Genomic DNA, 14,591 nt, shown 5'->3' with positions numbered 1-14,591 from the left:
GAGTTAGGTATTGAGATAGACCCACCACAAGAAACGTTACTATCAGCTGCTGGTTAAATTATAAACAAAAAAATATGGTAACTTCATGCTTTTGCAAGACTTGCAGTAAAATCAACAAAAAAAGAAGCCCTAGATTCCATCCACATCAACTCCCCCATTATTCCAACCCCTGAAAAGATAACACTGTAATTTTTATTATATCGAAGGAGATTTGTTCTGAAGTAAGAAATTTGGTGACAAATGGAAGGAAGCAAGAAAAAGTCAGATAAACACGACACCATAAATTTATTTAAGAAAATCCTTTAATATTTAGAGATATTCATCCTCGATTTCATTATCAAAGATGTTAATCCATGATTAAGCATGGTGGAAAAGAAATAAAGATTCATATTTCAGATTAAAAAGAAGTTGCACCCAGATTTACATTCACCAGCAGGCTAACTGAGAAAGAAGGAACGTGATTTAGGCAAAGATGAAAGAGAACCCAGAAAGAAGAAAGAAACGATTACATCAAGCTATCCTGGTTCTTAGCTGAGAGCCGTTTCAAGAACTCATAAGTAGTGATAATCGTTGTTGCAGACATGGACATAGACGCCCACCTGGGCCCTAGCCCTCTATAACAAGCCGACCATCCACCTTCTTTAATCAGATTCCGAACAGTTTGGCCAACTGTGGGTCCACGCCTCCCATTCTCTTCCCCATCCAGGACTTGCAGTCTAGTCTTGATCGTGTCCAGTGGCATTGTAATCAAAGCTGATACCCCTCCGGCCATGGCCGCACTTATTCCCTGAACAGCCATTACCGTCTTCGTATCCGGCTTAATCTTGTTACTATTATTACTCTCATCATCTTTCTTCCAAATGTAGCGTCCGATGCCTCCCCAAACGAGCCTCTGAGCGACCGAATAAGATGCCCACCACACTGCATTCGATGGAGCATACGTTAAAATCGATATCCCAAAGCCTCTGTACAACCCCTTCGGACCATCCGTTCTAACTATTTTCCTAAACGCATCGATCCCATTCACATATCTACTAGGTGAACTGCAGCACGGGTGGGTTCCTTGAACCATTAACCTCTGGCTGACCACATCGACCGGGGTCCAAACAAGCTGTGCAGCCATTGCAGCGCTTAATCCGGCAGCAGCGTTAGCAATTGCCGCCGCGGTTGGTTCGGGAACACCCAAGTTAACCGTGGCACTGCCTACATTACTTTTGGTAACCTCAAGAGCTGCCATGTAAAGAGCTCGAGCCGGGATTGTCCCCATTAAAGAAGTACCGAATCCGCGGTATAAAGCCCTCAAACCTTCGTGTTTAACGATGGAAAAGGCGGTTCGGATACCAGAAAGTTGAGATTGAACCACTTGTTGCTTCGTTTTAACCAAAACTACAGGGTAAAGGGTGGCTGAAACACCTGAGAACAGAGCTGCACCTAAGAAGAAAAACTTGGATTTATCGAGCATTTCCCAATCTATATCGGCCGGGATATGAATCTCTTGAGCCGATTCTTCCTCGGCCACCCTTATATTCGTTTTTCCCAGTTTTAAAGATAGAACCCCCAAAATTCCTAATCAACAGTTTGACACCGAAGCCGTACAATCACCTCCCCCAAAAAAGAAAAAGAAAAAGAAAAGAGCCAACACCACCGCCGGAGTCGATAATAACCGTTTCGGATGAGATTAAGAGCAAAACAAAAGCAACGATGAAGGAACTTTTTTCCTCTTGTGGAACCAAATTCTGAATCGAACGTGAATCACAATAAACGGATCAATCATTTCTTTGGGTACACAGAAGAAAAAAAGAAATAAAAAAGATCTATCAAAGCATAATTACTTCGTTTACCGGAGATTCAACCACTGTAATCCCCGGCGACGGAACTTTTAACCGGTGAGAGAGAACTTCTTGATATAGCGGAGAGATTTAGAGAATAAGATAAGAGAAGTGGGTGACCGGAGATTAGAGGTAGAAAAAAGGGGAGGAAAGAGAATAGGACGTACAATTAAAGAAGGAGGAAATGACAATTGTCGGTTATGGATTGGCTATCTTTTAATTCAAATGGTTATTTGTTTATCCGTAGGGTTATGATTCTCTACGATTGTTTTGTTTGTATGAACTAAATTTAGAGCGTTTGGATGGCTGGTAAAGCTGGGGTTTTGATGGTGTCAACAAAATAAGAGTTCTGTTTATTCGTGCAGTGTAGGCTGTGATGCAGAGAATTTAAGCCGGTTGTTTTACGAAGGGAGACAATGTAACATGACGTGTAATCCATATCCATTAGAGCATGATAGTTATTTGGGTAAATTATACGGATAATTTTCATATATTTGGTCTGATCGATTTTGATATACAATATACTTAATTTTTTATGTTATTGGCTCAATCATTAACAGATTTAAAATTTTGAGTTGACAATTAAAAATATCATTCTTCTTCTTCTTTTTATCTTGTTCCTCTCTTCCTCGGCATGACACCTTCGGGGGGGAAAGAGAAAATTACTTTTTCTGTTTGCTTCTCGGAAATTCTTAGATATCGCTGGAAACTCAACCGATTAAAAAAGTATTCTTATTTACCAGTGGTAAGAGACTGGGACAATGTCGACAATCTTAAGGAACATGGGCATGGCGAAATCGAATTGCGGGTGAGGATGATTGCGCCAGTTGCCATTGTCTCTGGAAAAAGTATAATTGGGAGGGTAAAAATTGATTGCGGTGATGAAAATGAAAGGATTACCATTATGGATCACTGGCGCATTTGATCTCAAAACATTCACCACAACTGAACCTATTGTTGAAAAGAGCAGTGCTCAAAGCTGTTGTGTTGACTCCATACCCTTGGCTGTAAAGGTTTCTATAGCCACAAGCTCCACCTAAAAATCATTAAAACAAGGTTTAAAGCATTTTCTTGGTTTAAATAATAAAAAAGGAGAATTTTTTTTGAATTATCCATTGTTTCAGGGGCACACTGTCACCATAGAAAGTGGCATGAGTACTTTCCCGAGTGTCACCGGAGTAAACACCAAGGATTTTAGCTTCAACAGCTCGAAAAATGAGAAGCAAAGAAAGCAAGCAGGTAATACACCAAATTGTCGTATTTGACTAAAGAAACAGAGGGTAGAAAGCTCAAAGATGAATGGAGAGTGTGAGAGTGATATTTATGAAGTGGGATGTGAGAAAAAGAGAGGGAACATATAACCTGACTTTATAAAAAAAAGTGAAAAATATGGCAGATCCCAAATTATCATTATTACTTTAGTTAATGTAGTTTGGATCTCTTGTTAATTCCAGTAGTGTGATTGAAGAAGACACCCAGATAAGAAAATTATAAAAGTAAGGGTCTATTATTTTTCAGGTGATGATCGATTTTGGTAGCGGTGTCGTTCCATGTAAGAATAGTATGCTCAACTTGGACACCTACAATGGTGATGAGTTGCTTGTCTTTGGAAATGAAAACGGGTTGCTTGTAAATATTAGGTGCCACTTTATGATTGTTCGGGACTTGCTTTTGGATTGGAATGCGTCTATGATTTTGTATATTGTTTTGTGATCGACTTTGCAGTTAGTGGTCGCGGAAGTTGGTGATAGAATTTGTGAGTTTAATTTGAAATTTTAAAAAAAAATTAAGGGTTCAATTTACATTTTTTTAAAAAAAATAGGGGTATAACTCAATTTTTAAAAAAATTAAAAGCCTTAATAAGAATTTTTAAAAACAATGAGAGGGATTTAATTAAGAATATATAAAAAATTTAAAAATTAATATGAATTTCTAAAAATTTTAGAGTTCTAAATTATAATTTTTTAAATTTTTAAGGATTTGCGACCTCTACTAGTCTTGGCGACTGGGACCTAATGATTAACTTTGATTCTGGCATTGATCAAATAATAAAAACAACATTCTCTCTATCCAGGGTGGAATCCTTTACGGCTTAAAGGGGTCTGACCCTGTAAAATTATTTTATATTTGATAGATTTTGATCTAATAGTATTTTAGTTAATGTAAAAATAAGTATTTAAATTAAGAAATATACGAATTTATTAGATTTTTAATCAAGTAGGGGCGAACTAAATAATGATAATCCAATACCAACAATCGGTTAGTCTAGCGAGATGAGGCATTAAATCCCTTAAGCAAAGTTAGTGGTTCGATTGGGTTGAGAGGGTCACCCTCAACTCTGCAGTACCCGTTCCAAATTAGTTGAACAATATATTGAAAACCAGTGATTATACAAAAAAAAAAGAATGATAATTCAATGTTCTGAATTTTTTGTCAAATAAAATTTTAGGTCATTATAAATTTAATTATTAGATAAATTATACATTATTTTCTGAATTATAAATTTAAATACACAATAAATCATTATATTTTTTCTTTAATATTTCGATCTCTGTCTATATCTAATCCTAACACTATCCCTATATATGTGCGCATGAAATGTGCGTGTGTTATAGTGTGTTTTACTACTAAAAATGATGCAACGTGGATTTCTTTTTAATTTTTTATGGGATTCCTTTTTTTTATTTCTAATTATCATGTAACACTTTTGTTAAGGTGACAACTAAAGTTAAAAGTTGAGGGACTAAACTTAAATAAATTGATAATATAAGAGATGAAATGTAATTAATTTTTTAACCGATGATCAAGATTCATCAGATCGAATACATAAACAGTATTCATACAGTTTACCCCAATTACTTTGTTCTCTGTATGTAGGCGCATTCTAACCGTCATTTGTTAATATATGCCGATCAATTATTAATTTAAAAAGTGATTTAAGATTGGAAACCGATCAATTATTTTGTTCGTCCTCACCTCTATAATATCTGATCCGAATTAATTGACCAATAGATTAAAAACCGGTGGTTACAAAAAAAATGAATGATAATCTAATGTTCTTAGTTTTTTTTGTCTAATAATAATTTAAGTCATTTTAAATTTAATTATTAGACAAATTAGATATTATTTTCTGAATTATAAATTTAAATACCTAATAAATCATTTTATTTTTCTTTAATATTTCGATCTCTATCTATATCTAATCCTAACCCGTCCCTGTATTTGTTCGTATGAAATGTATGTGTGTTATAATGTGTTTTACTACTAAAAATGATGATGAAGAAGAACACGTGCAACGTGGATATTTTAAAAAAATTATGGGATTTTTTTCTAATTATCATGTAACACTTTTGTTAAGGCGATAACGAAAGTTAAAAGTCGAGTGATTAAACCCAAATAAATTGATAACCTAAGAGATCAAATACAATTAATATTTTAACTAATGATCAAAATCGATCAGATCATTTGTTAGCATATGCCGATCAATTATTAATTTAAAAAGTGATTTAAAATTTTAAAATAAGACTTTTAATGGAAATGATAAGAAAATAAGAAAAAGGAAAATAATTATTTAAGAATATAAAGTATTTTTTAACTATTAATACTCGTTTTAAATATTTTTTAATTAAATTAATTAAAATTTAACCAACCAAAATTAATACTCGGTTAATATATTTTTTTACAAATATTAAACACATTACTATTAGAATATGATTTTTTTTAAAAGAAAATATTTTGAAATTATAACCCTATTGAATAATTTTACTTTTTCTAATATAACTTTCCCTATAAATTTTGCTTCCGTCCCTGACCCCAAAAATAATCAGTGATACATTATTTACAAATAGACTTGAAGTGAATATCAGATACCGGTAAAAAGCCGAAGCATTGTTCGAGAGCGGCGTCACATCTGCCTTTGCCGTGAGTTTGAAGCAAAGCATTGAGCAGGCTCGGATCAAAGCAAGGTTGGTTGAAAGCATAAAGCAAGAGCAGCAACCTCTTCAAAACCTACCCAACCAATTAGCTTGTAAGGGATGATAACTTCAACTGTTATCTCAATGCGTGTGTGTGTGTGTAAAGCATAAAAGCTTGGTACCATTTATACCAAAACACAGGCAATATGGCAGTCAACAACACTTCTACGAGACGCATTTTCTGTTCTTGTACACACATTAAGCCCATAAGAAAAAGTAATGGACCGGAGCTATGTATTTCATTAGTACTCTCCGTCTAATTTGTCGGCTATTATGGAGCCTTGATTTTAGATGGTTGGAGACAGACATCGATTATGATTTGCTCTTGAACTTCCTCTGCGCTTTCAAGTCTACAACGATTACAGAGATGTTGTCCCTGCTACCTTTTTGGATGGCCAGCATCGAAAGGTATTCGGCTGCGGCCTGCGCGGCAGGGTCGACTCCTTTGCCTCTTTCGACCAGAGACGGAACACCGTTCCTTTTGTGCCAGAGCAGGATTCGCCGTCGAGCCACCTCACAAGCTTCGTCATTTGATATCACATCCCACAACCCATCGCTGGCTAAAATCAAACATTCATCTTCTCTAGCTCGAGGAATAAACATAACTTCCGGTTCCGGAATAATCCACCGTTTCAAATATCTGTCACCTGTGTGAATTAACATGAGGGAAAATTGTAAATGCAACACTATACTCAAAGTTCCATGTATCAAACAAGTACGATAAAGATCAAGCATTCGCATCTCGAAATGAAATGGAATACTTCGCATTTGCACTATTACTTCTTCTATCCCCGGGAGAGGCGGCGGATTAGGTCAAAGTATGAGAGAAATAAACATACCAATGGACCTTGACATCGCAAGAACGCCGAATACACGATGTCCGTTCCACTGTATAACTTTGCCTCCTGATGCCTCGATCCTTGCATACTCATCCTCTCTGTTCGGCTGCAAATCAATAAAGCAACGTGATGGTTTCAGGGAACGAAAAACTTGTTTTATTTATTAGCAGAAAACACGAAGACTTTAAATTGTCTTACTTTGTGATCACTAGACAATACCATGGCTTCTTTGCCATGACACAAGACTGCTCTTGAATCACCGCAGTTAGCAACAACGATATGCGACGAACAAACCAAGGCAACCACAGCAGTTGATCCAACAGTTTCGGGGGCAATGGGTTCAAAACTAGCACCAGAAGGATCTTCATTGTCTCTGCTAACTTTTCCTCCGATCTCGTCATCAACCTTTAAAAAGCAACTAGTAAATGTCTTCTCCCACAGTGCTTGTCGATTTTCCTTACTAGTGTCGTCAATTAAATTGTCTTTAATGCTCCCAATCTCTTCTGCCAAAGCCACATGGATACGATCACGACAATAGTTTGCCACCTGCATGAGATTCCGATAAGGTGAACAAGCAAGAAAATGATGAATTGATCAAGAAGTCGCTACAATCAGAAGAACAAAAATGCTGCACTATGCAGTCATTCAAATTGCCATAAAAAACATATAGATAGCATCCACCATTTAATTCAAGAATGTTCGAAACTTCTTAAAAAATAGAGCTAAAATGCAAAACCGGGATTTTGGAAGAATGTTGTACCTGTGAGCCACCATGGCCATCATAAACACCGAAAAAGTGTCCAGTAAGGTCAGTCAGACTTTGACTGATTCCATTAAAAACACGATCACCAATAAGCATTTTGATCGGAATCTTTATAAACCGAGGTATAACAGCAACAGCATCTTCCATTTCCGGTCTTTTTCCGATAATAGACACTGAACCCCAAAGGGGTATACAATCCAACTCAAAAAACACTCCGGCAACCTCTATTGAGATTCTTTTCATTTGGCAGTTGAATTACCACTTCAGAAGCCTTTAAATTAAACCCCTCAGAAATCTTTGCATCCGGATCCACTGCTGTAATAAGAACTTCAGCTGTAGGCACCTGCTCGATGCTTGACTCTCCCAATATAATAGCCTTAGCGAGAATTCGACCACTTTCAATTTCCGCATTTTGCAAGCTTATATCAGAACCTGCATTTAAAACTAGCAACCCTTCATTTATAATTCCATTATTGTCCACTGACAAATTTTCATCTTCCTCACTTTCCTGAGCCATCGATTCACTAGTAGCGACCGATCTATTTCTGTTCTCTCGTAACATCTTATACAAATCAGCTTTTTCCCCATCACCCTCCGACATCACCACCAAGTTAACCTTATCCTTATCGTCTTCACAATTTCCATAGCTGCTAGAAATAAATTCTTGAGAAACGACCTTTGCAGTATCAGACAGCAAGTTTGCAGCATCGGTTACGAGCTTGATCGTTGCGATTTCCACATGAGCTGTGAGTCCAGAGTTCTCACACACAGAGTTACCTAAACTAAGCGTTTCGGCAACTGCCAGAGACATCTCTTCCATCAATTCCTGCCTCTACTCCACAATTACGACTTAAAATCTCTAAAGAGTGAACCACGATTTACCATTCATCTTCAACTACCACCTTACGGCAACAAACTTGGGAACAAGTCATTGGGTTCTATCAATACTTCCTCCGTTACAATGAATTTCAAAGACCCTACAATATGTTCATAATAAATGTTCAGAGTACTAAAGAAACAGTAAACCACCAAGATTAAAGCTTTTAGAAGGGGCACGAGTTAAATGCAGGCAGAAATGAATATAGGACTAACCAGATCTGGCAAATAAGCACAACGGATCAACCCTTATATTGAATGAAAATTCAAACCATAATCACAAATTATCATGATTCTTCACCTTTTGAGAAAGAAGGTAATTAAAACCTGTCCACACCACCTACCCTTTTTTAACAAATTATAAAACAAAAAATGGAAACACCAAGTTCAAAGCTTTATCTGTAATAAAACCACAAAAAGCAAAAGTTGTCATGTGAAAGAACCTATGAAAAGCAAAAACAAGCACAGTTAACCACTGGGGAAGCCCTAAAAAGGTTATCTTTTTGGTACATACAAGTTGAGTTTCCTGGATCTAAGGCAAACCCATCTCAGCCAAGGGTCTCTTTCACTCTCTTTCTCCCCCTCCTTCCAACAAACACAACCACCCCATACAACAAGACCTACCAGAATTATGTATCTTTAGGAAGAAGCTTCTAAAAAAGATCCTGGAGATGTACTAAAAGGTTGACCTTTAGCCCTTAAACCAAAGGAATACATATACATATATATATCTCGAAGGTATTTGAAGAAATTTATTAAAAGGATGCTTACCAGTAGAAAATGAAGGGCACCTAAACACAAGAAGCCTCCTTTTGTTATTCCCCTAGATTGTTTGCTATGTTCTGGGCTTGGGGGAGGCTGAGGCTTAGGATCAGGGGGAGGAGAGGAAAAGGAAAGGAATAATGTGTTGGGGGAATGGATTTTTTTTTTTACCATAAACTCCTTTAGGGGGACACGTATACATGTAATTATCTTACATCATTGAATGCTTTTAAGACAGGTAGTGCTTAGGACAGTGCTTACATAAAGACATCTTACCCCATGATTTTTGATGGGGCAAACTTTGAGGTGGGACACGTCTCCTCTGAAAAGTCAGACCCATACCCATTAATATATTTGTACCCCATCCAATCCATCTCTGTTTCTTTTCTTATTTTTTGGCCATTTTTCAATCTTCTTCTTTTCAAAGTTCTTGTCCTTCTTCCTCGTTCCTTCCTATAGCATTTTCTTATATAAATTAAAAAGAAAGTGGATATATTAAATTGGCCTATTCAAAATTAAATGATACTTCTTCGAATAATCTAAAATAATTAGGTAATAGTATTTTTTCCCTGAATCACTAATACATGCATCTATAAATATAACTATTTGATTTTATATTTTTTGTGTAAAATAATATTTGATTCTTAACCATAATGTTTGATTTCATGATATGTGACAATATGGTGTTTTATGGCTCCATTGGTTAATGATAATATAATAAGTAAATGATTTATGAACTTATGTGATTTTAGATGATTTTTTAATATTTTAGTATAGGTGAGTTTTTAAATGTTTTTTTTGTTTATATTTGTGATATGATGACTGATGATGATGTTATATAATGATGTCTTTCGTTATGTGTTGTTAAGATTTAGGGGTTGTTTGTTTATTTCAGAATGATTAAGCGTTGAATGATTCAAATGCTAAATGATTCAAAAGCTCTGTATGAATTAGCTCTGAATGTGGTATACTGTTTGATAATGGCTCTGAATCATTCAGAATATACTTTTGTGCTGAATCATTCAACACTGTTTTGCTGAATCAGTCAGCACTGAATCATTCAGAGGTGCGAAACAAACGCGCTGAATACTGAACGGTTCAACATTCAACGTTGAATGATTCCATTAAGAGACAAACAAACAGCCCCTTAATATCCATTTCATTAGGTCTGTAAGTACGATAAAAACTGTGATCTATAATTTTAGTGTATTAAATGAAAGGGTAAATTACCCATTGATCTTCGTTTTAGTAATTTAATTTTTAATTTTTTCAAAATCATATTTAAAATCTAGTTTTTATTTTATTTTAGTATCTCGTTTAAAATTTAACGTTGAGTTTTTAAAAAAAATAATAATAGTTTAGGTATTAAAATAGATCAAAATTGATAGTTTAGGTACTAAATGCCTGAAGCTTTTAATGGCGGGTACTAAAATGAAACAAAGACTAAATGTTATGTATGATTTTGAAAAATTAAAAATTTAAATACTAAGGTCAAATATGATAATTTAGATATTAAATACATAGTTTACTCTAAATTAAATGATGTTGTAATATATAAAGAAAGAAAATGAAAACAATTAATTCATTTTTGTGTCTACACTGTTAAACATTAAGTATAATTTTATATTTATGTGAAACTCGTCCCAAAAGATATAGATGTCTCGTGCTACTTTTTAAAATAAAAACCCCTAAAATACTTTATTATAACACAATTAGAAAATATAAAAAATTATTATATTACAATTATTTCTTAAAAAAAGAAAACTTTAAGTATATAAAATCATTTTTTTTCACTGAATTTTCTTTAAGCGTGCATACAACAGGAAAAATAATTTTTGGGTTAGCAGACTTTTCCAAACGCGGGATCCTTTGATTTTGAGACCATACGGTGTATTACAAGCTACACTTACTAATAGACAGACATAATATATATAATAATAACTTATTTAAAGATTTGGATGTTCGCTTAGAGGTGAATTTGGATGTAAACTCATTTGATATATTTTGTTAATTTTTTTTATTAATATAAGATATTAGTATTATTTAAAATAAACTTAATCATTTTACAATAGATGTTCATGCATCCATGCATGTGTAGATCTTAAATCAAAAACCTCAACATATAACAACAATTTATTGACTATTAAGTTGTTTGGTTCATGCATGTCTTATTAACTTTTTAAATGATAATTTAAATGAACCGAATGATAAACTTTAAAATTGATTTAATATTTATGGTAAAATGCACAAATGGTCTCTCGACTATAGGATATTGTTTTGTTGAAAGATTTGAATATTAAAAGTTACAAAATGATCATTCGACTATAGAACATTGTTTTGTTGAGGCCATCAACTAATGAAAGTTATAAAATGGTCACCCGACTATTCATTATATTCTAAATTCGTCATTTTCCGTTAAAAATTTAACGGTTGTCTAAGCTGGACGTTAACATGCTGACTGAGATATGATAGTCGTTTGAGATTATGAGATCATATCTTATCATATCCAAGTTAATAGGTCAACATGTAGCTCAGATTATCATCAATTTTTTAATAGAAAATGACAAGTTTGGAACATAATGAATAGTCGGGTGACTATTTTTTACCTTTTAATAGTCGAGGGACTCGACAAAACAACGCACTATAGTCGGAGACCATTTTATAACTTTTAATAGTTAAGGGACTTAACAAAGCAATATCCTATAAATGGAATCATTTGTATATTCTACCATAATATTTATTACTAGTTTAATCAAATTTTTTTTTTTTTGTTATGCTTTTTAATAATATATTTAAAATTATTATTTATTGTCAATTGGTTAATGTACTATTTTATAACAAAGCACTAATGACGAATGTTGAAAGATGTCGTCGATCCGTAGCTCATTCCCCATACTGTCCTTGTTGTAATGCAGCCATGGAAACAATCCTTCACACCTTAAGGGACTGCCCAATCTTCTCGCGACGCCTGGTGCCAGGTTTTACCCACAAATCTCACTCATTTCTTTACTCATGACAATATTTTTGAATGGATCCAGTTAAATTTGCAATGTCATGAATTGCACTCCACCTGGAACATGCCTTGGCCTACGTTATTTGCCTCAACTTTATGGCAAATATGGAAAAATGGGAATGCAGTGGTTTTCAACAACACCGAGTCCTCCTCGGATTCTATTATCTGCAAAAGCATCACCTGGGCGTGTTATTATTCCGAAAACCAGTCCTTCATCTCGCCTTGATTATAGTTGTTGGGTTTGAGGTTATAAGTAGGAGATTGGGGTTAGGTTTTTTATTGTGTATTGTTAAGAGAAAATTGAGAAAATTTTGTATTTTTAAAAAAATTCCTGAAAATGTTACGCCTTGATTATATTTATATTTCTTTGTTCAAACTCACCTCGAAAGAAGAGCAGGGCATTCGACAACGATGAATGACACTTAGAGATCCTCATCAACATATTATTATATATATGCAATAATCTAAATTGTATCTAACCACATTTATTCATGATTTTAAGGTGAATCTGACAATGATTTAAGCGTTTATTGAACATTGGAGGTCCGAAAGACATGCTTTCCATTTTTCGAATGATGAAGCGACAAATTACGTTGGAAGATGTTGCTTACCAACTTGGCATTCCAATTATTGGTGTGACACTAGTGAGACAGAACAATTACAACCGATTCGCTATAGTTAAGGAAGTTTTAGAAAAAATGCCACCATCGATTTGCTATGGTTGGAGTCTGAATTTCAGGTGACTGATGATTCTATCAAGGATGAGTTTAAAAATTATAATAAATTATTTTAATTTTTTAAAAAGAAAATTCGATAAAACTTATCATATCGATTTGACGAGTTTCAACGGTTTTATATTCTAAATTTCAAAAATTGCAAGTTGACCAATGACTAGTTTATTTTAAATACTAAGGGAACTCGTCACCTCGACTCCATTTTTTAATTTATTATAATTTTTAATTAATTATTGAATTAAAATAATTACTTTTCACCATACTAGTCACGTCAATATGACGAATTCGTAAAAATATATTATAATATTGATCCGCATGAGACCCACTTACCTATGACCATTTAAATATATTTTTCGAATAAATTTATCACATCAACATGACGAGTTTACCTTGCACCGAAGTTTTTGTCGTAGATTCCGAAGTAAAAATCTGTTCAGTCTAGTGGGTTAAACAATTAGCCCGTCTCACCTAATGGGCTAAAAAAACCTCTTTAAAAGGGGCAAATGTTGATAGACTGGCTTTGCGACCAAACCGGCCAATGAAAAGTAAAAAAAACCCAACGTACACGTGGAATCTTGGTCTTGGTCGAACTTCCAACGCCGGAACTAAATATAGAACTTAAACCCTTCGCTTAGTTTTTTCTTCCAAAAAACCAAACCCTAACTCGGAAGTCTCGTGCCCCCACCTCACCATTTAATAATGGCTCATCATTGTGGCTCCGATCCTGAAACCGATCCAAACAGCCGTCTTTATAACCTATACCAAGATCAAAACCTTCAAGTTCCCATAAACCTGTACAAGCTCCCAACTTCCCCAGAGTTCCTCTTCGCCAAGGAATCCCTCCACCAACGCCGCTCTTGGGGAGAAAACCTAACCTTTTACGCCGGTTCCGCTTATTTAGGCGGTTCGGTATCCGGCGCAGGCGTTGGATTCTTCTCGGCTATGAGAAATTTCGAGCAGGGAGATACTTATAAGTTGAAAATCAACCGCATCTTAAACGGTGCCAGTCATACCGGTCGGTCGTGAGGGAATAGATTCAGGGTAGTGGGCCTGGATTACGCGGGCATGGAGAGTGGAATTGTCGCCGTGATTGATCGTGACGATATATGGAGTAGCGTGGCGGCAGCAGGACTCACTACCGGGGCTGTTTGCCCTGCGGCGGGAGGGGTGAGGTCTGCTGCGGTCGTGGGTGCTTTAGGTGGGTTGGCGGCAGGGGTGCTGGTCGCCGGGAAGCACGTGTTGAAGAGATTCGTGCCCATTTAAAAGAAGGGGTAAAAGAAAAGAAAAAAAGAGACTTTTACTCTCGTTATTTCTTTAAATTGATTTATGGTGGTTGCTTGTAGCTGTAGGTTAAACTTGATGGGGGGAAATTGCTTTAACAATGGGTTTCCGAGAAATCTAATTTATTTTTAATATGTGAAGTTCACGTTGTGAATGATCCTTGTAAGTTGTAACTACACCCCCCTACCCCACCTCTCTCAATCTTAACTGGCTTGCTATGCTATATTAGGATTATTAGAGATTTTCAGCATTGTTATCTGTAATTTCTCATTGTCTTGGTTTTGGCAGTTGCTGACCGGCTTACTTAAACGATGAAATGGAGGATAAATGTTTCATGGTTGTATTCGTTATTTCAGGGAAATTGGTGTTCACTCGAGAGATTTGTTAACCGAAGCACAAAATATAGGGGGTTTAATATAGAAGCGTTAGAATTATGTCTCGAAAAATGTTATAGTGTTTAAATAAATTTTAGTTAAAAATAAATGTATGACGCTTTCTTAGTTATACTTTTAAGTGTTTA

At 35.2% G+C, this 14,591-nt stretch overlaps 1 protein-coding gene and 2 pseudogenes across 1 annotated transcript; 1 reads left to right on the top strand and 2 right to left on the bottom strand.

The window, feature by feature from the left end:
* Window positions 1-369: 369 nt before the first annotated feature.
* Window positions 370-1,570, bottom strand: LOC120131387 (solute carrier family 25 member 44-like; the record flags this gene model as incomplete). The annotated part of the gene is made up of 1 exon (XM_039148392.1): window positions 370-1,570. A coding segment is annotated over one exon (1,065 nt), but the record flags the coding sequence as incomplete, so codon positions are not given.
* Window positions 1,571-5,950: 4,380 nt separating this feature from the next.
* Window positions 5,951-8,693, bottom strand: LOC120131614 (annotated as a pseudogene).
* A 4,715-nt stretch (window positions 8,694-13,408) lies between these two features.
* Window positions 13,409-14,151, top strand: LOC120131616 (annotated as a pseudogene).
* Window positions 14,152-14,591: the final 440 nt, after the last annotated feature.

Source organism: Hibiscus syriacus, unplaced genomic scaffold (genome assembly GCF_006381635.1).
Source record: "Hibiscus syriacus cultivar Baekdansim isolate YM2019G1 unplaced genomic scaffold, ASM638163v2 tig00110556_pilon, whole genome shotgun sequence".
Classification (NCBI taxonomy): Eukaryota; Viridiplantae; Streptophyta; class Magnoliopsida; order Malvales; family Malvaceae; genus Hibiscus; species Hibiscus syriacus.
The sequence above is the reverse complement of the archived record's forward strand: the minus strand, read 5'-3'. Positions and strand labels throughout refer to the sequence as shown.